This window comes from Sinocyclocheilus grahami, unplaced genomic scaffold (genome assembly GCF_001515645.1).
Source record: "Sinocyclocheilus grahami isolate Dianchi unplaced genomic scaffold, SAMN03320097.WGS_v1.1 scaffold325.1, whole genome shotgun sequence".
In the NCBI taxonomy this organism is placed as follows: domain Eukaryota; kingdom Metazoa; phylum Chordata; class Actinopteri; order Cypriniformes; family Cyprinidae; genus Sinocyclocheilus; species Sinocyclocheilus grahami.
The window spans coordinates 156,534-177,957 of NW_015505504.1; the positions used below are offsets into that span (position 1 = coordinate 156,534).

Below are 21,424 nucleotides of genomic sequence, written 5' to 3' on the forward strand. Positions count from 1 at the left end.
CACATACAGCTACATTACACACTGCATGAAAGTCAATGTTTGAAATGGCATAATGGGGCACTTTATGAAAATACGAGAAACACTGAATTGAAGAGAGAAAAAGTAAGGACAAAAAAGTTGTTATCCGTTTTCAGTCTGCTTCTATTTCTGTAGTATAAACAGGACAATTTGAGAGTCACACCTTTAAATGCAAATGTAAATCTCGGACACTGTGTGAATGTAACCTGCGTGTTTTACACTTGCTGAGACGGTGTATCCTGAACAGAACAGTCTTGACATTAGTTGGAGTTCAAAGCAGTGGCGTTTCATTAACCTTGGAGCACAAAACCTTTCATTCTCGCTATCTTGTTCTTTATCTCAATATCTCTTGCTCGTTTTCTCTTCATCTGCTGTTAACTGACCTCCAGTTGGCTGCCAGCAGGCATGTATGTGCTCATATTTGCGCCTGCAGCCCATAAAAGGCGCAGTTATTGATATTTCTCATACGTTTCCGTGGGACACAGTAAGAGGTTGAGGGTAATATGGGACATGGTGTGTTGTGCTGGTGTCTGAAAGCTATTGATTTCTTACCATGTGCAATCAAACACAATTAGCTGTCGAATTCCTCAGATGGCATACAGGCACCTCTCCTGCTGTGCTTCTCCGGAGGGAGGACACTCTGTGTGTATGCGTTCACCTCTAAAATCAATGTATACCAAATGGGGAGGACACAAATTGACAATGTTATGCTCCTCCCAATGTCCTGAGTTTTTTTTGCTATAACTTCTCCGTTCTCCTCTCTAAATAGTGCTGCTTTACAGCTCAGCCTCCCTTCATTCTCTGTGCCGTAAATCATGCAGGCTCCCATTCCTGGCTTCACTCCATATGCCAGGAAAGGAGTCCCAATGGTGGGAGGCACCACTCGGGCATTGTGCCCTGTTGAAAGATTCACTGGCACTCTCTAAACGCATTTATACTGCCGGTTCACCTGCACGTCTGCACTTCACTTATGGATAGACCAATGCAGATGAATGGGGAGGCAGATATGTATTTTTGAGTGTTTGGACATCTCCGTAAAAGAGGTGCTTGATGGGCCTGTCAAGGCCACTTGTATGTGCTCGTACCATACTGCTGGTTGTGAATCCTAAGAGATGAGACAGCCAGGAATCAACCCACTGTGAGGGACAAGCACCCTGCTGTTAATACACTGTCTTTCTGCATATTTGTCATCCCTTTCTTCTACTCTTTCTTTTTGATCTGACTCTATGCATCTTTTCCCTCCCAGTTCCGAATTTTCCTCCAAAATGTTATACCCTCGATGTGTTTCTGCTGGCTTTGACATTCAACAGACGCTGCGGTGTGTGGTGTGTGTGTGTGTGTGTGTGTGTGTGTGTGTGTGTGTGTGTGTGTGTGGGTGTGTGTGCAGAGCTCCCAGAAGATATCTGAGGTGTGCACCTCTCTCCCCTCTGGTTAATCTCATGTCATTTCACTCTCAGATGGCCTCAGCCACATTATTGCATTCGTTTATCCACGGGTGTTTGGGATCTGCCTCATATCGCTGTCTCTCGTGCTTTCTCTCTCCCTCGCCCTTCTGTTGGGGTCGTCTGCCTCTGGGAAAGAGCATGAGATTGCTATGCAGGCTGACATATTTCATACACACAAACACGGTCTGTTCACACGCCTCCCTTATGACCCTCCCATACATTACAAAGGTGGACCTGAGCAGCTGAGGATGTTGGGTGCAATACGACGAGCTGATTGGCTAAATTCACACTGGAGCAGAATACGGTCATTCCTGTATGCAATGCTAAATATGTTCATACACAGTTTGCTTGGGTAAAAGAGTGCTCTGAAAATTTCAGGAGGCAGAGAAAAGTTCTGACAGCAAGGTTGGCAAATATGTGCTGTATGAATGGAACTGCAGTCGAAAGTTGGTTTGGCCAAAGAATGTACTGAATTGCAATTCAAAGAAGTTCAACAGTCAGGAAATTAGGAATTTCATTAGATGCAAGTATGCAACAAAACAAAATTAATTTTGAATATTAGTATTTTTTTTTTTTTACTGTTTTACAAGAAAGGCAGAAAAAATAAAGTACTTTATTATTATTTTTATTCAGATAATTCATACATTCACATACAGCTACATTACACACTGCATGAAAGTCAATGTTTGAAATGGCATAATGGGGCACTTTATGAAAATACGAGAAACACTGAATTGAAGAGAGAAAAAGTAAGGACAAAAAAGTTGTTATCCGTTTTCAGTCTGCTTCTATTTCTGTAGTATAAACAGGACAATTTGAGAGTCACACCTTTAAATGCAAATGTAAATCTCGGACACTGTGTGAATGTAACCTGCGTGTTTTACACTTGCTGAGACGGTGTATCCTGAACAGAACAGTCTTGACATTAGTTGGAGTTCAAAGCAGTGGCGTTTCATTAACCTTGGAGCACAAAACCTTTCATTCTCGCTATCTTGTTCTTTATCTCAATATCTCTTGCTCGTTTTCTCTTCATCTGCTGTTAACTGACCTCCAGTTGGCTGCCAGCAGGCATGTATGTGCTCATATTTGCGCCTGCAGCCCATAAAAGGCGCAGTTATTGATATTTCTCATACGTTTCCGTGGGACACAGTAAGAGGTTGAGGGTAATATGGGACATGGTGTGTTGTGCTGGTGTCTGAAAGCTATTGATTTCTTACCATGTGCAATCAAACACAATTAGCTGTCGAATTCCTCAGATGGCATACAGGCACCTCTCCTGCTGTGCTTCTCCGGAGGGAGGACACTCTGTGTGTATGCGTTCACCTCTAAAATCAATGTATACCAAATGGGGAGGACACAAATTGACAATGTTATGCTCCTCCCAATGTCCTGAGTTTTTTTTGCTATAACTTCTCCATTCTCCTCTCTAAATAGTGCTGCTTTACAGCTCAGCCTCCCTTCATTCTCTGTGCCGTAAATCATGCAGGCTCCCATTCCTGGCTTCACTCCATATGCCAGGAAAGGAGTCCCAATGGTGGGAGGCACCACTCGGGCATTGTGCCCTGTTGAAAGATTCACTGGCGCTCTCTAAACGCATTTATACTGCCGGTTCACCTGCACGTCTGCACTTCACTTATGGATAGACCAATGCAGATGAATGGGGAGGCAGATATGTGTTGGTACTTGGCCAAGAAGATGGTGAATGGATTGGAACCGACTACCTCTGGCTGCCTCTGACCCTGGCAGCTGTTGCTTGGCAACCTTTGTTTGTTTCCATCTGCAGGATCAATCTAATTGACTGGCTTTCCAATTACCAGCGGCCGACACTCCTCCTCTGGCCAATGGTGTCCCTCAATGGACGCCAGGTGTAAATAAAAGACAGGATGGATGGATGAATAAATGCCCTTTGTCGTTTATTGACCGTCGGGTGTTATCCTCGGCATGTAAAGGCTCATTGTCCGTGTTGGTGTGTATGTGTTTGTAACACACCAGGGCGCTGTGTGGGGGAAAGGAAAGGTCAAGCATTGTGTGTGGCATCATGGGGTGCACTGGTGAACATTTGATTAGGTGGCAAAGCACAAACAGAGCTGGCATAATCATTGCTGCATTGGCAATTGGTGCTGAAAGACAACAGTGAATCAACTTGATTCACAATTAAATTTCCATTCAAGTCAAAAGTTATTTTTGTAAATTCAAATTTAAATTTAATTATGTTTATAATTTATTATTTATTTTAATATTTTTTGTTTATTTGTGTGCAATGATACAATTGATATATTGCAATAGTTTTTCATGGGATCATAAGATACTTTAATGTATTTTATACTTCCGAATGAGCATGCACATTAGTTGGATAAGGTAAAATTCATTTTTTTAGCATGGGGTGTGTGTATGTATGTATGTATGTATGTATATATATATGTATGTATGTATGTATGTATGTATGTATGTATGTATATATGTATATATGTATATATATATATATAATTTATAAATTAAGTAAATAAATATAAAAATAATGAATTAATATAAATATTAAATATTAATTTAAGATTTATTTTAGATGGATAGATAGATAGATATAGTATGAACAAATAGCATTTATAATTAATAAATATAAATTATGTAAATTAATATTTATAATAAATTAATAAATAACTAAATTAATATTTAAATTATTAACATTAGTAATATATATAAAGAGATGGATGGATATACATATAGATAGATACAGTATATTTCTTATATGAAAATGATTAAAAATAAGTAATTTTTCAGTGATTATACGGTGTTGCTAAGTGGAATGGTGTTTTGCATCATAACTGTTGCTATATTGTGTGTTTTATTGTAGATTGACCAATAATCATCCTGGAGCAGATCTGTTTGTTTTGTTATGTTATTTATTACACACAGTCACCCGCTCTCCAATTTGCAACACAGCCCCTATTTTCCCTCTCAAATCCAATTAAACACCACGGCTACAAATCTAAACTTGTTTAGCACTGACAGGCATGCATAAATAGTTACTTGAAACAAGAAGAAAAAGAAATTACAAAAACACAGCCTGCAAATAAATGCATCAAATCAAATGAATCCCATACTAATGGCTCATTAAATTAAACAGCCACAATTAATTTATTCTGCCAATAAAAGATGATGATGATTTGTGTTTCCTGTTTGCTATTTTGCCCACACAATACTGTAAATGAAAGTCCTTCTGTGTACTTTAAAACATGCTCTCGTACAATCAGGAGATTGCACTTATATTAGAAGTGGGGCATTGAATTGTGCAGAATGCATATGGCCTCTTTGAATTTTGAATTTGAACAATTGGCCTTGTTGCATTAGTATTTAGAGGGCCTTGATTATAAACGTTTTGCCTTGGAAATATGATACAAGCAGACTTTAACATTCATTTTTAGTAGCATGTACATTAATTAAATGTTTACTTTTTCTGAAGAAAATGAAAGCGTTGCTATGTGGTTGAATGTTGCTTTTAAGTGTTCTTAGCAAATTGCTAGGTGTTGTCAAAGGTTTTGAGTAGTTATTTTCTATGTTTCATGTCTGTAGCACAAACAGTGAAGCATTTCATTCTTGTTGTTTGTGCTTTAGCCAGCACCACTAATAATCTAATATCTCAAGGTTTTGTCTTGCTCTTAACGTTCTCATCTGTCCCTGACATTGTGTAAGTCTTTAAAGACACTGTTTTTATCTGCTTTCTGTTGGACTTAGGCGATCATGTTAAGCCTGGGTGGCTGATTTATTGATTGAGCCACAGGGCAGGGGTGGGTTAAGCCCCGATTTGACCCGTACTGAGGCAACAGAAGTTATGCGGATTGCTGCAGTGGTAATGATGTGTGTTTGTGTTGACAAGCCGTGTATGTGTGAGCCCCATCAGTATTAAGTGATCCAGAGCGGCTGTATTCTGGCCCATGTGTCGTTCCCACATCTCTAAATGATGTCACAGACTCCCTAATGAACTGTCAGAGCTTTAATCCTCACTATGTGTGTGTGAGGACACGATCTCCTTAGCAGCGTTCAATATGACAATGATAGAATGTCATTCTGGGAATTGAGTGGGGGTCTGGGATGATTTTTATTAAGATGTGTCACCTTGGTATGATCCTGTCTGGCTGTAATAAAAGTGTTAGCTTGCCTATTTCCCAGAATCCCACACACTGATCAAGGACTTTCAGCAATGTTCAGGACATAATACACCCTTATTAATGTAATCCATGTGTGTTTTATATATATATATATATATGATGTTTTGTATCATGAGGAGGTCGGCGACACTCAGCCCTAAGCTGGTGTTTATTAATATCTCTCAACAGTAAAACCTTTTAAACAGTTACACACATCTCAGAATTATTATGTGTTCTTTCAAGCACAAAATGGACTCCGTCTGGCAGGGATATTTCAGCATCTGTTAGCTGTTGTGTGTTTGCAGTGACCACAGCTGGAGCCCAGTGTCAGCCAGCCTGACGTGGTGTTAGCATTAGCGATCACGCTGACCCCAGGCCCCTTACCTTCGCTGATGGGGTTGGCATGGTGACCGAGCTTGCTGTGGAGACTGACCTGGTGAATTGCAGACACACAGTGTGTGTGTGTGTGTGTGTGTGTGTGTGTGTGTGTGTGTTAAGAGAACTTCACTGTCCTGCTTTGGTGAGTCAGGTGAGCTGATGTGCCTGTTGAAATTGTGTGTCCTGGTTAAAGAGAAGGTCAAGCGCATTAACACTGAGATGGCTGCAAATAGTCCCTAAAATGAAGTAAAGAAGACATTTACTATGCATTTGTTGTGTATTTGCATATCTTTCAACTGTAATGTACATATTATATTTGTAATACATATTATATTTCAAAGTGAAGTAAATGCATTCAGTCTTATTTACGGTTAAAACAGTTGAAATTATTTCCAAATAATCAAGTTAAGGGCTTGATTTAATCCATTAAGAGTTGACTGGATTGTAAAATGTATCCTTTAATAACGTTAGCTAATATTATTTTTTGTGTTTGTGTACACACACACACACACACACACACACACACACACACACACATATATACATATATATAAATGTACTTATTTCAGTTTTTTATTTCAAGAAATGTACAAAGTTGCGACAGTTCTGTTTTTGCTTTGTCATTATGCTGTATGGAGTGTAGATTGATGTGGGGAAAAAAAGTAATTTAAAGCAGTTTAACATACGGCTGCAGCAATACACAATAAAGCACTATATAAATGCATCATTCATTCAACATAAAACGTGAAATAAATGAAGGGGTATGAATACTTTCGCAAGGCACTGTATATATATGTATATATAAATACATACATATTTATATATGTTACTTTTTATATGCACACAGATTTTATATATTTTTTTATTTTATTTAATTGATACATTGTAGGATTAATGTATTGCAATAGTTTTAAATGGGGGCAATACGATTTTTTAAAATGTTTTTTAAAAGTCTCTTATGATCAGCAAGGCTGCATTTATTATGTCAAAAATGCGGTAAAAACAGTAATATTGTGAGGCCTTGTTTTTATTTTATCCATCAGAATGAGCAGGTACATTAGTTGGACAAAGTAAAATTCACTTTTTAGTGTGATTTAAGTTTGAAATCATAATTTATTATACAGTTGTTGTTAGATGTCTACATGTAATTAAAAAGTAGTCTGACATACTGTACAGTTTTGGAGATTTCAGTACATGACATGACTTTCTGCTTGAGGGAATAATGTCCAATGATGTACCATGGTTGTATGATGTACCAAATGACTTGCAAGTAGTGTGATCGAGCACAATAAGATTAGGAACATGTGTTAAGAAATTAAACTGGATGAGTTTAGATTTCACAAAGCATGTCTTTAACATGAGTGAATTTGCTTGTGTTTGTTGTCAAGAGGCAGGTGGTGCATCACCCTTCTTACACAGGTATAATTTGTCATTCATTGCTCCTTTTCACCTTACAGTCATGAAGCAAGCGAGTGTGTGTGTATTTGTGACTGCTTAAATGTTTGTTTGTCCTGTCCCTTACGCAACAGCTCTGCATTTCCAAGATTTCCTCTGCACATTTAGCATCACTGGTGCGTCGTAAGCGGTTCTAGGTTATATTTGTAACCCCCCACCCCCCTCTCTCTGTCATTCACTGGCTTACTGTGAACTGCAGCTATTTCAGCACTTTGGCTGTGACACTGAGTGGCCTTACTCTGAATAATTCACTGCTGAGTATAGAGCTGTGCACGAATGAGAGGGATAACTGCCGGATAGCTTATGTAATTTTCTCAACTGGTTATCTCGATGCACTCTCTCTTTCTGTCTCACTCTATCTTTCTGTTGCTCTAACGCACTGTCCTCTCGTCATTCTGGACTTTAGTGTAGTCCACACTGGGCACACTTTCTGTTCTTCTGAAGGTGGACATGAATAGTTTATTTAATGATTCCTGTAGCTCAGTGATTTATCAGGAATCCACCATAGGTTGCATGCTAAGATTCATGAAACAGGATAAGAGATTCATTGCGTGAGAAAATCATTTATTAATCATTTATTAGAGTGTGAATGTGAGTGAAACAAGAAAAAAAATTAACACGTTTAACACATTAAAACAAACATTGGAACGGTAGTATATATAATTTTAATTTTAATGAGTCATTTACATAAGATATTATTCCTTTGAAAAACAAACACTCAGTTCCTCAGGCCTCAGGAAAATGCATTTCCCTCATTCCTGCCCTCAATGACAGCATCCTCTCTGTGGGTGTCTAAAGTTTGACTTGGAGTTTGCTAGCATCGGTGGGACTTCCACTCATAACCAAGGTCTTAACAGCGGATGCAGCGTCAGAGTCACTGATCCGTGGGCCGCCACAGGCAGCGCCCGCTCCAACTGCAGCGCTAACGTCTGAATACGCCACTGTTTGCGTTTTGCCTTTGTGCAGCACTCCATGATTTCTCCATTAAAAACAAGCTATAGATTTTTTTGAAGTGTGCAGATTCACTTGGCACAGCACCAGCTCTCGCAGATCTGATGAAGCTCGGTGATATATAGCTCGCTGGCTTACGCTCATTTTACTCTAAGCAAAAAAGTGGGAGGGAGAGAAGGAGTGACGCGAAAGGTGTCTGGCAAAAAGGGAATCATTTTATTCTGATAGTTTTTGTACGGTTCTCTCTTACACATGATTCTCTGCATGCCTCATAAATGCATTTGACCCCATCTAGTGAGTAAAGATCAGCACAAAAGCTTTTATCGTATGGCTTTGAACTAGGGGTGCTCCGATCATGATTTTTGAGGCCGATTACCGATCGCCGATCACAGAAAGCAGTATCTGCCGATACTGATCACCGATACCGATCTTTTTAAAGCCTTCTTTTTATAATTTATAACTATTTATAGTGATACTTCAATCAGGATTTTTAGACATTTATTCAGGGCCTGAATTTCATTTTTGAAAATGGGGGAAATTTCCCCTCTTAGGTGACTCTTGTGTGAGGGGAAGCAGCTTTCACACAGGAGTCCGCTACTGATCCGTCGCTGTTTACCACAAACACAACATTTATTCCAACATTATAATCATTCCATTATTTTGATTTCAAATCCAAATATTGTCACTGAAAATGCTTTTTCAGCGTTCTTTTTTTACACAGTACAGTAATCCCCCTCAGTACAATCTTTCACAGACATGCTTAAACAATAAATATAAGCAACACATCATTCAATGCTTTGCATTTAATTCTAGATTTATATATTAAGTTGCACAAGCAAGTGGCAAAACATTTAAACTACTTTTCTTACGTTATCACAAACTTACCATTGACAGAAATAGTCAGCTCTACTGCCTTTCCTTTTGCATCTTGAAATCTTTATTACAAGCAATCCTGCGGTTCATAAAGAACTCTGTTTTCTTACCTCTAGGAGTGCATCTATTATTGCCTTGTTTGTCTAAAAGTCCTCTTTTCCTTTAAAACTAGCCAGCAAGCCATATGTGTTTACTGTGAAAGATAGTATACTTTAATTATATGCATTTATGGTGCAATTGCTACATTTTCGTTTTCATATATACTGCAAACAATGTGTTGTCACTTTAATTCAGCGCATGTATCACAGAAAAAATAGACTCGGAAATGATCTCTGCACTACTGCAGACGCACCGCTCCTGAACTCACTGCCGTGTGCAGTGTGAATGCTTTAATCCGTTAACATGAGCGCGGAAAAAATACGCACCACATACCACGCACTGCAAAAAGAGTAATGTAAACCTGGCATTATGTGTGTGCGCTGCAAGTGTGCATGTACGCACGGTCTACAGGAGAGTGTGCGAGCGCTGAATGGTTAAACACTGGCAAGAATTAAAAAGTAATGCAAAAACTTTACTTTACTTGTATAAACTTTAGTGACGATGTGACACTGCCTCGATTGTGCATGTGACAATTCCTGTGTCAACTGTGCAGCGTGCAGCTCGCTTATAGACATATGCGATGTGTGGTGATTTGAAGCCATTTGTGTATTTTTAGAGAGAAGGAGAGAGCGCGCGCGGTGATTCACTCATGCTGTTTGTGAAGTTACGTCTCTCACAAGGTTTTCAAATTACTTTGCAAGTTATTTAATGAAGAAATATGAAGGTGAGTACCTCACCTTCAGCATTATAATGATTTCACCCATGCCGGACAGAGACTGAGACAGTGCCGCTGCATGTCGTGCCAAACCTCTCACGTCAGTGTCATCAGCTTGAGATCGGCCTTTTAGAGAGCGCCCATCAGTCATCCCAATGTAATTATCGGCCGATAATGATCGGTAGCCGATCAATCGGAGCACCCCTACTTTGAACATATAATCAATTAGAGGATCTGTTCATTATAGTTCATTATAGTACTGTAATTAATGCATTCCTTTATATGAATATGAGAATTAGATTAAAATTAGAATACGCTTTTTTTGTAGATTTTAAATGCATATTCATTATCTATGTCTTTTAGAGGTTTGATTTATATTACAAAACCTGTTATCATGTTTGGCTGCGTACTGGTGTGCTTATCATCTGTGCAAGGAATCAAATTGATTTGATCTCTCAGTTGAGACTGACCGCTGGAGTTCTTGCTGAAGCTAACTAACTAAATAAATGCTGGAAAATACTACATGATTTTTGCCCATGCAGATTTTCAGTCTGGACACGTCAGTGCTAGTTGCCGAAAGTCCAAGCCAATCTGCAGTTGACATATTTCAAAATCGCATAGTATGATGAGCACAAAGTAAAAAAAATTTAGCTTCAGACTATGAATCCATTCAGTCAGAGGATATCAAACATGTTGATATTTTAGAACATGCTTTTTTCATTTGTCATGCGTCTTCTAACAACCATGTGTGTGTTTTTTTTTTGCATGGGATTGTTTTGTTTGGAACAATCTTGGAACAAACTTGAAAGTTATGGATCGGTAATCATTTAGTGTATAAAGTCCAGTTTTTCTCTGTAACCATTCACAAAGTCGGCAAGTATATGATGTTTAATGTTTTGAAATCTGTTCCTTAAAGCTGTGTTCACACTGCATACAAATCTTGTTTCAGATCTGATTAGTTTGATTCAAATAGTGTTGTCATTAAAAATGACTATATTTATGTCCAGTATAAAAAATATAAAAAAGAAATCTAATCTGAGTGTTCACACTGAGGTGCATCGGATTATAATCTGGTTTCAACCCACTTGTGAATGTAGTTTGTATCTGGTTTGCAATCACCCGATTTCTTGCTTCATTTAGACAAACATTTCATCCAAATGAGTTACAGATAACATAATACAGCATTTGTAATGTTTTCAGCTTTTTGGTGTTAACTCATTAACATCTTTCCCTTCTATACTGTTAGCTAAAGGAATGACGATAGCTTGAACCTTACTTTTACCATCCCATATCTTCAATCTTATTGCAGGAAATACACATAGTGCCTGCATTACTGTACTCGGAGAAGAGTAAAAAAAATATTCAAAATTTGGAGTGAGAGAGGCAAAATACAGAACCATATGCCAAGCTGGTGATCTTTAGAAATGTCCATACCAAATATCTTGTGATTACAAACATTCTACACAATATTTCTTGCAAAGTCCATTATCCAGGGAGGAAGTTAAGGAGGACACTTGGCTTAGTCTGGCATGTTATAGCTCCATCGGTTGCCAAGAGCAATGGAGTCCTTTGACTGGAGTGAGTCTCGAATGAGACGGATGGAGTGAGGGAGGAGGAATAGAGGCACTTGGAAGACCGCAGGCCAGGAGAAATCAATAGATACACCCACACATACTCCAGACCCATCTGCTGTGTGTGAACACCCAACACCACCTCAGAGTTGGCATGGAAGAGGCAAAAGCACATTCTGTCCAAGTCTTTATGCACAGTTTGAGCAATCAGTGTACTGTATACTGTGGTGTTCAGTTGCAAGTTCTTCCACTTTTTGTTAAAAGCCATTGTTCTAGTGACCTACAGTGTCTTTAATGAACTTCAGCACAGTAAAAAAAAGTTTAAAACATTTTTATTTTTTTTCCGGTCTAAAATTTTGTTGAAGCAGTGTTGTTCGCTTTATAAAAATCCATATAAATGCTGTGGTGGTGTAGCCTAGCTACCCTTGAACAAGACCTTTAATCCCAGTTTCCTCTATGGGGAATATCACTACAAATATTCAGTAAAATGTTGTGGGTAAAAGCATCATAAAAAAATAAATATCCAGTTAGTGCTTTTATTAAGAATTGGTAAAAGCATGCAGGGGTGGATGGTTTCCATTGTTTATACCTTTTATTCTTGATTTTATGTATATTTGATAACCCCATAAGTTTTAGGAATCTTACTGTACAATAATTGTAGTGTCATTCTCAAAATATTGTGATGTCCTGACTTACAAAATGTGTGAAGTTGTGAATGCTTTTCTGCCATATAAAATGTTTAATTTCTTATTCTCTTTGGATTTTTTCTTTTTCTTTCTTATTTTTTTTGCATGCTATTCAATTATATCAAGTGTCATGTTATGTTAGCTGAAGGCAACAGGCCTTTTTTTAGGCAACTGGAACTTCAAAACTATTCCTGTTTAACTATTTATTAAACCACTTTATTTAATACAATTTTACATTGTAGAATGATGTTTTTTTAATTCAAATACCTTTTTATTTTTAAATGTTCTTAATGACTGAAAAGTCAAGGAACATATTTGTCACCATATTTTGAATGACTGTATATTGAACAACCTCAAGGGCATGGAGGTGATAAAGCTGGATTTTACTTTTAGTAACTTAACAGTTTGTTAAACTTTAATAGCATTTGGTCCTTAAATGGGTCTAAATGTATTTGATTTTAATTACATAAGTTTTGATGAATTGTGCATTCAGGCATCACACAGACTCATCAAGCACCATTGTGCTGTTTAATGTCCATCTGTGTTTCATCTGAACATTAGCATGGGGTGCACTTGCTTGAATTATCCTGTGCACTGGGGCAGGAGAGAGCCCTTTAAGTGAGATAAAATTATGCATTTCACAACCAAATGAAAGATCCAGATTGAGACCCTCTGATGACAGGCACTTTAAAATGCCGCCTTAATGCAACAGAGAGTTAGATTTTTGAGCAAAAAGTCAAACATTTAAATTTGTGCCACTCACTTTTCCACATTCTTTTAGTATGTCGTTCACTGTAAATGCTTGTTCCGTTCTTTGTGTTCCTCCTCCTTCTCCTCGTTCCTCTAATCTTAATCTCTGCCTCTGTCTGCTCTTCTCACGTCCTCTCTCACTCCCCCTGTTCCTCGTCACAGCTGCACCTCAAGCTCTAATTCCAATTTTCCCCATTTTTAGCAATGTCTTGACTTCACTTTCAACTTCTCCTGACAGCATCCTGTGTCTTAATTAAAATGGGACCTTCAAAAAAAAAAGAACAACAATGAAAGAAGAAGCTGTTAATTGCACAACAAGGTCACAAGCCTTTTATCTTCACAGCTTAATTGTGGCCTTGGTTGTGTTTCTGTGTTTCTCCCTTAATTGTTGCCCTGGTTCTTCTGGAGGGTCACACATTTTTGTGTGTCTGCAGAGCTAGTAAGCGTGTGCATCCATGCAAGTGTGATACAAATTTAACTTTGTTTGACATTATGTGTGTTCTTTCTGTTGCTTTATAAGCTTTTTTCCAATGATCCCCGTCAAGATCCTTGAGAGTGTCTGTTAATTACCCTCGATGGTAAGGGAATTACCTTTAATTCCCTTACAGACCTACAGTACCAGTGTCCACCTACTCTTGCCATCGATCCTGTCACATATAGATCCATGTCTTCCCAACCGTTTTACTTCCTTTGATTTCCAAAGGTGGACTACCCTGTCATTTCCTTGGCCAATTGTATTAACGACTCTTAGGCACTAAGGTCAGAGGCGCTACAGTTTTGGGTTAGGGTTACTGGATCTTTTCATAACTTTTTTCATGTATCTTGGCATAGTCAATACCACCCCTCAATCCCTTCCTGCCTTAAGGTCACTGAATCTTTTTTTATGAATGTTACTTTATTCCATGTATCTTGACATGGTCTATGGCAGGTGCAGTCCTGCTCTTGGAGGGCCAATGTCCTGCAGAGTTTAGCTCCGAACCTGCCCCAAAACACTTGCCTGGAAGTTTCTAGAAACCCTGAAGACCCTGATTAGATGGTTCAAGTGTGTTTAATTAGTATCTAAGCTAAAATGTGCAAGATAGTGGCCCTTCAGGAGCAGGATTGGCCACCCCTGGTCTATACTTTCCCTTCCTTCTGTCCTTCCTTCTTTTATCCCTTCCCCCTTTTCCATCCTTCTTTTTCTTTTTCATCTTTCTTTAGTCTTTTCTTCATTTTTTACGTTTCTTTTCTCCTCTTTGACACTAAGGTCAGATGTCAGAGTTATAGTTTTGGGTTGAGGTCAATGGGTTTTCTTGTAAATGTGCATTTGTCCATGCATCTTGGCTCGGCCCATATCAGTCGCTCTCTTCCTTCCTTCCTTGCTTTAATTTCCTCTCGTTTCTTTCCCCCTTTTTTCTTTTCTCCCTTTTTCTTTCTTTCCCTCGCTATTTTTCCCTCTTCCATTCTCTGTTCTTTGGTTATTCTGCACGGCATCATTTTGGTGTTACTTGAAAATAATATCTGTTATCGTTCTTGACCTCAACACCATTGATCATGGAAATGTGACCAGCCTCCAGACATCCATTTGTCTTCAAAAATTGGAAATCAATTAACAAACACGCCTCTCATCTTTTGTATTATAATTAAATTGTTGGGTTAGCTGCTGACTAACCTGTTCAGAAGGATATGTTTGTACATTTCACAGCAATTTGTTTGTAAGGCTTGCAGAGTCTTTTGCAAAACTTTGAGGAATTACTTATTTTCCACTTTGCTTTATCACTTAATGTTCAAGCTGAGCCTCACGCCCTGAAAGCGAAAATGAAAAAAGAGGGATCCATTACCTGAACTAACAATAAGGTGTAGTCTTTGTTTGAGGCTGCAAATGTGCCCAACCTGTCGTGCTTAGATATTTCTGAGAGATGTTGCAAATTTGCCTGCATCTCATTTGCTACCCCGTTCTCATTCTCCAAATCCAGCATCCTCATCAGTCGGACACCCTTCAGTGATTCAGAAACGAGGTTTTACTGTTTTTTTTTTTTTTTTTTCTTTTCCATCTTTCTCAATTTCTTGAGTGCCGCACCTGAAATTGCTTTGACATTCAGATGCAAACATAACCATTGACACCCACCTGATGGGTTTGGAATGCAAATGGACAGGGCTCTCTCTCCTTTCCTCTCTGCTTTCCGATCTCATCCCTCTCTCCCAGCCTAATGAGGGAAAGCTGATAGCTTGCTTTCTCAGATCAGGCAGACGTGAATATGGGCATGTTGAGATTGGGGTTTGAGGGGACGGTGGTAATGTCACTGAAAGCCTACAGGAAATCAATTTCACAAGTGCCGTCTCCCTACTGTGAAACGCTACCCTGCTGTCTGCAAGGAGCAAAAGTGATACAGACAAGATGGTTCTGTTGCACTCTCAGAAACATGTGAACACATTAGTACACTTATTTAATGTTGCATTGGCACACTAGATTTTCCTTCCTTGCCTCTTTTCCCCCTTCCTTCCTTCCTTCCTTCCTTCCTTCCTTCCTTCCTTCCTCCCTTCCTTGCTTCCTTCCCTCTTTTTGTTTCTTTACATATTGGAGCTTTTCCTTCCTGTCTGCAATCCTTCTCTCCTTCCTACTTTACTTCCTCTTCTTTTCCTCTTCATTCCTTCCAACTTTTCCTCTTGCTTTCCTCTTTTCCCCTTCCTTTGTTCCTTACCTCCTACTTCCTTACCCCTCTTCCACTTTCTTTTCTTTTTTTCTCCTCCTTACACTTATTCATTGGCACACTAGATTTTCCTTCCTTGCCTCTTTTCCCCCTTCCTTCCTTCCTTCCTTCCTTCCTTCCTTCCTTCCTCCCTTCCTTGCTTCCTTCCCTCTTTTTGTTTCTTTACATATTGGAGCTTTTCCTTCCTGTCTGCAATCCTTCTCTCCTTCCTACTTTACTTCCTCTTCTTTTCCTCTTCATTCCTTCCAACTTTTCCTCTTGCTTTCCTCTTTTCCCCTTCCTTTGTTCCTTACCTCCTACTTCCTTACCCCTCTTCCACTTTCTTTTCTTTTTTTCTCCTCCTTCCATCTTTTTTACTTTCTCCTTTTCCTTCCATACATCTCTTCCCTTATTTGTCTTTCTTCCCATCCTTTCTTCCTTCTATCCTTCCCCTCTTCCATCAGTCTTTCCTGCCTTCCCCCTTTATTTCCCATTTTTGTTTCCTTCCATCCTTTCTTTCCATTTGTCTTTTACATGTCCTTACTTTCTTCTGTTCATCTTTCTTTATTCTAGTTTGTCTCCTCTTTTCTGCACTTTTCCTCTTCACACATCTTCCATTACAATTTATGTAGTTCTGCTGTACCTGTGTTACAAGATTCCCCAGGCTCTTCTATGAGAAATTACACATGTGCAAGTTGAAGTGGACTGTAATCTGTAAACGCAATGACCTGAATGCTCAAGTTCACATGACAGGAGCATCGTGCACATATGGTAGTGATGCCTGACTCCTCTCAGAACTGCTCAGCCCTGTGCCTTTCCATCAGGGGCATGGGCTTGGGCTCAGCTCTGGACATTTACAAATCTCCTCCGGACTTGGCTAAATGGAAACCATCCATCAGAGGTGACAGGAAGCAAACAAAGCCCCAACTTTAGCTGCTTGGATGCTTTTGATGTCATTCTGCGTTCTAAGCCGCTAGAGGTGGGTGACCCATATTGGTTCATTGGGGAAGCAAGGGAGAACACTGAGTGCAAGATCAGTAGATGAAGTGAGTGTGCAAACCAACAATGGTTGACAGAACTCTTTTATACAAGAAGGGTTTGAACATTCAAAGTCAAAGTCTGTGAGTGAGGGGGTGGTCATTGACTTGGATCGTAGCAGATCTGTGTTTTAATAAGAGAACTGCATTGATGAGGATTGATCAGTGGTGGCGTGGGAGTGGGAGGCTGGGATGCTAGGATTAAGGCCGAACAGTGTAATGTCTTCTAATTCTGACTCTTGTCCATGGTTTTTCTATTGTTCCGTTGGTAGAGTTAAGCGGCATTGAATTTGAGAGTTTGAGAGAAGGGATTTGGGGGAAGGTGGAGAAAATGGGAGAGAGCGAGAGGCTCAGAAAGAGGATAAGAGTATGATACAATGAAAATAAAAGAAGAGTGAAGAAAAATGGTAGGGTGTGTTAAGAGGATCTAAGATATCAGAATAAATGTGATGGACATGCAGAGAAAGAATCTCTCCAGTCTTGACACCCTAAGAGCATCTCCTTTGTCTCGTTGTCTCATGTCCAGTTTGAGTAATTTATGGCTGTTATGTTAACCATAACTAGATTTTTCTGAGGAAAAATCTAGTGAGTGGTTATTACTCTAAACATCCATGCTTCCATGATGCTCGGATGTTGTCATGTGATTTGGATTTCTGGGTATCTTTTAGTATGTTATATGGTAGGGTATTTCAGGTGGTTGCTACAGTAGGTGGTTACTTATTGGCTCAGTAAGTAGAGGGCCCACAGCTAAATCTCTATAAATTTCTGTTCCCAAATATATTTGATTTTGCTGCTGATACCAGAACACTGAAGGTGATTGTTTATGACATTTGAGATTTGGAAAAAATAGCTTTTTGGGGTCTGATGAATGCAGAGGCCATATCAATGTCACTATAATCACTGTTGCAGAATGCACAGTTTTTGCTGGAAAAACCATGTTGGTTACCTGTGCAACTTGAACAGGTTTTTATAGCCCTTTTAAACCCAATGGTCTAAACTGTCACAGGATTGTGAAGGGCGTATGATAGGCAGGACCCTTAAAATAGAACTTTCACTCCTTCATTTATGTGGATTTATTCCATTCTCAAGGGATTTTTTCATAAATTGGAATTAGCAGCATTGAGGCAGTGATCTGAATGTGATGACATGAATTATTGATTTCCCTGACAGCTGCTTGCAAATCTAGCCTGACATTTGGAAATAAGACGGCATGGAATTATGGCCAGAAAATAATGAAGGCCATTTGTGTCGAGACGAGAGAGGGAGTGCAAAGCAAATGTCTTTTTGGACTTATTAATATTCATTAATACCTCCTGTCAGAGCACCATTGAAACAATTCATTGCTCACGTTTACTGTGTTATGTTCTTTATGATTTATTGATGTGTGTTCGAAAGAACTGGGTGGTTATGAAGAGACACCTCAGTGAAATCTGATTGCTCACACAAAACCAGATCATTGTCATCGAGAGTCAATGATTTCAGATTTTATTTCCAGTAATGTTTTTTCTTGCCTTGCAATCCTTCTTTCCTTAGATGATCTAAAAAAAAAAAAAGCTTTCTAACTAGTTTTTTTTTTTGCATTAAACTCTTTCTGCGCATATATTTGAATCTTTCTTGTGGAAATTTGGTATGGTCGCATTACCTGTGTTGTGTTCTCTCTTTAATTAATTGCTTCTGTTTCTATTATTCTCATTTGTGAATCACTCTGGATAAAAGTGCCTGTTAAATGAACAAATTTAAATTATTTGTTTGTTCTCCGTTAGACTATAAATAATGAGTAATTTTAGATGATAAAATGAGGCATAAAATTAGGCAGAGAATGTCCTAAAAATTGCTAACTTGTATATGCGATACCTCCTACTAAAAGTGTATACCTCCTATCTAAAAGTGTAATTCTGAAAGCTTGATCCCACAGGCCTCCTTTCCCTGTATATATTTGGCATTTACCTTTATGCTGGATTCTGTGCAACCTGGACCCCTGGCGTGACTTTTTGCTCGATCTGCATTATAGTTCCTTGTGGCACTATAGAGCCAATCATCTTACTGGTTTCTGTGAAGCAACCCCTGCTGATGCCACATTAGATAAATTGATCCTTATGTAGCCAGCTGGTCTGTTGTGGAATTAGAAAAAAATGGGATCCCTGGGATTTTCTGTGTAATGTCAGCAGATATGGGTTGTAATCTCATTCCCTTCAGTGTGTTTGGCTTTAGCTGCCTTCAGTTGGCTGTCTGTTTTTGCCACAGTCCTCCCGGCAGTGGTAAAGTGCATTGCGGTTTAATGTCAGGTTGTAAAGACAGCAGCAAAAACAAACAGTGGCGTACAAACACAGGTCTGATACCACAAAGTTTGCAGTCATTTTTGTTAGTGCTGTTTGCAGAAATTAATCTGACAAGCCATGAGATTGGTGAGCTTTGCTTTCATATTTCATACATTATAACACTGAGATGCGCTTGCATTTTGGTTTGTATCAGTGTATGTGTTCTGCATAGATTTGGATGCCATATCACTTATTTTGGTGTTTTTCCCATCTGATTTTGCTTGCCTTGCTGGAAAACACGACATTATGTATGTGCTTGCTTGGGTTATTTTGTGTGTTTGCATCTCTGTGTATCCATGTGCATATTCATTGTGTTTTCCAGAGAATTGTTTTTATGACCTTGTCAGTGCGTTGAGGCATTGATGGAGTGATTCGATCCCCTTTTGTAAGTTGGTTTGGATAAAAACATGTGCTAAATGCATAAATGTAAACACAAATTATTGTATAATGATCCAAAATTGGGGGATGGGCTAATGGATAGATGGGTAAGTGTGTATACATGTAGGCACAATAATATAGGGGTTAGTGATCTTAAAGCATGTTCAAGACTCTTTAACGTCAGTTAGTTCAATTGGCAGCCATCTTAACAATGACCTTGGGCAACATGGATGCAAGTAATAGAACCTTTTACATGGGTCAAGGATTTGTTGGTTAGCATGACCCTGTTCGCCCCTGCTGGTAGATGCTATAACTACACCATCTGGTTCTAAAAGGCAAATTTCTTAAAATTTCTGTTTTGTTTTGGTTTATTTTAGTTTGGTTTTTGGACACTTTTTGTGCTTTTTGCTTTAGGTTTTGCTTTTTTGCTTAATTTTTGTTTTGTTTTTGTAAACAACATACAAATTGTAAATATATTTTATTATGAAAAACATACCATCTAGTTCTAAAAGGCGATTTTCTCCATTGTATGCTTTTGTTTTGTCTTTTGTGTTTTTTTGTTTTTTTATTATTAAACTTGTTAATCTTAGTCTTAGCCTTTATTCTGGAACTACAAAGCCCCCTTTTTAAAGATTGGTCTAGCTTAGGGCTGCACGATAAATCGCATGCGATATTTAACGCACATCTTATCAGTAAAGCCGGTTCTGTAATCAGCGGTAAATCTCCATCACCTGCGGGCTTTCACATTGAGCAGCATTAACTACACAGAGCCGTTGTTCACTGACGAGCAGCGCAAAAAATCACGCGAATATGAACGTGGTTTTGCGCAACTCGTCAGTGAACAATGGCTCTGTGTAGTTAATGCTGCTCAATGTGAAAGCCCGCAGGTTATGGAGATTTACCGCTGATTACAGAACCGGCTTTACTGATAAGATGCGCGTTAAATATCGCATGCGATTTATCATGTAGCCCTAGTCTAGTTTATTCTAGCTATTGTCTTTCTTAGTGAGACATTAAGGTGTGGGGCTTCCTTTTCTTTACTACAGCCTCCATATTGAAAATTGTGATTCATTGTTGCACAAGTGCTCTGTCCCCTCATACAGTCGCACAGCAGTTACTTTACGAGCATGAGCTTCCATCACTTATTGCTTGTACAGGCAACAAATAGCTCCTTAATCATGTGTAATATGAACCTCATTAATTTCAAAGGATTTTGTTCCGGGAGGCACAGTGGCATTTTTTTCCCCTCTTCAAGTAGCATATTATACTCCCAAGTGAATCTTTTATGTTGGCTAATAAGGTCTAAACCATGTACTCTTTTCTGGTCTCAGGTTGTAAGTAATGCCATTTTTCAGGGTTGTGTTTAATTCTGCCGCTAGAAGCTACAGATTTTGTTGTCTCGGAGTCTGTAATGGATTCTTTGCTGTGTGTCTCTTTTTCCAGTCTGTCCCCCGGGCACCTATAAGATGTCGTCACGGCAGCAAGAGTGTTTCTCGTGTCCAGCTAACAGCAAGGCTGAAGAAGAGGGCTCTGTGCTGTGTGTGTGCGAAGATGACCACTTCAGAACTCCACTGGACCCTCCATCCGCACCCTGCACATGTAAGACAGTCCGCTTGTGTGTGTGGTGAACGCTTGTGTGTGCATTGCATGTGAAGTTATTTGTGCACAGGTATTTATTTATGTTTGTTCTCATGTTTGTACAATCCAGTCCTGTTGTTTCCTGGTTTAATTTTGTTTACTGTGGGGTTTAGCGCTGCCAACAGGAATGTTGTGTTTGTTGTGTGTACAGTTAGGTGATATATATAGTAACACTATTGATTAGTTGCTTATTAGCATGCATATTACTAGCATATTGGCTGTTTTTTAGTATCTATGAAGCACATATTAATGGCTTATTCTGCATGACCATATTTTAAATCCCTTAATCCTACCCCAT

General features: G+C 38.9%; 1 protein-coding gene across 3 annotated transcripts in view; it reads left to right on the forward strand.

Moving 5' to 3' along the window:
* Positions 1-21,424, forward strand: part of LOC107602377 (ephrin type-A receptor 7-like) — a 161,903-nt gene that overhangs the window by 82,980 nt on the left and 57,499 nt on the right. For all 3 annotated transcript variants that reach the window (XR_001611027.1, XM_016294859.1, XM_016294860.1), the window contains exon 4: positions 20,932-21,087. Coding sequence is in view for 2 of the 3 variants with exons in the window: in XM_016294859.1 (XP_016150345.1) it covers positions 20,932-21,087 (156 nt within the window). In the remaining variant the exon portion in view is untranslated. The remainder of the gene's footprint in view (positions 1-20,931; positions 21,088-21,424) is intronic.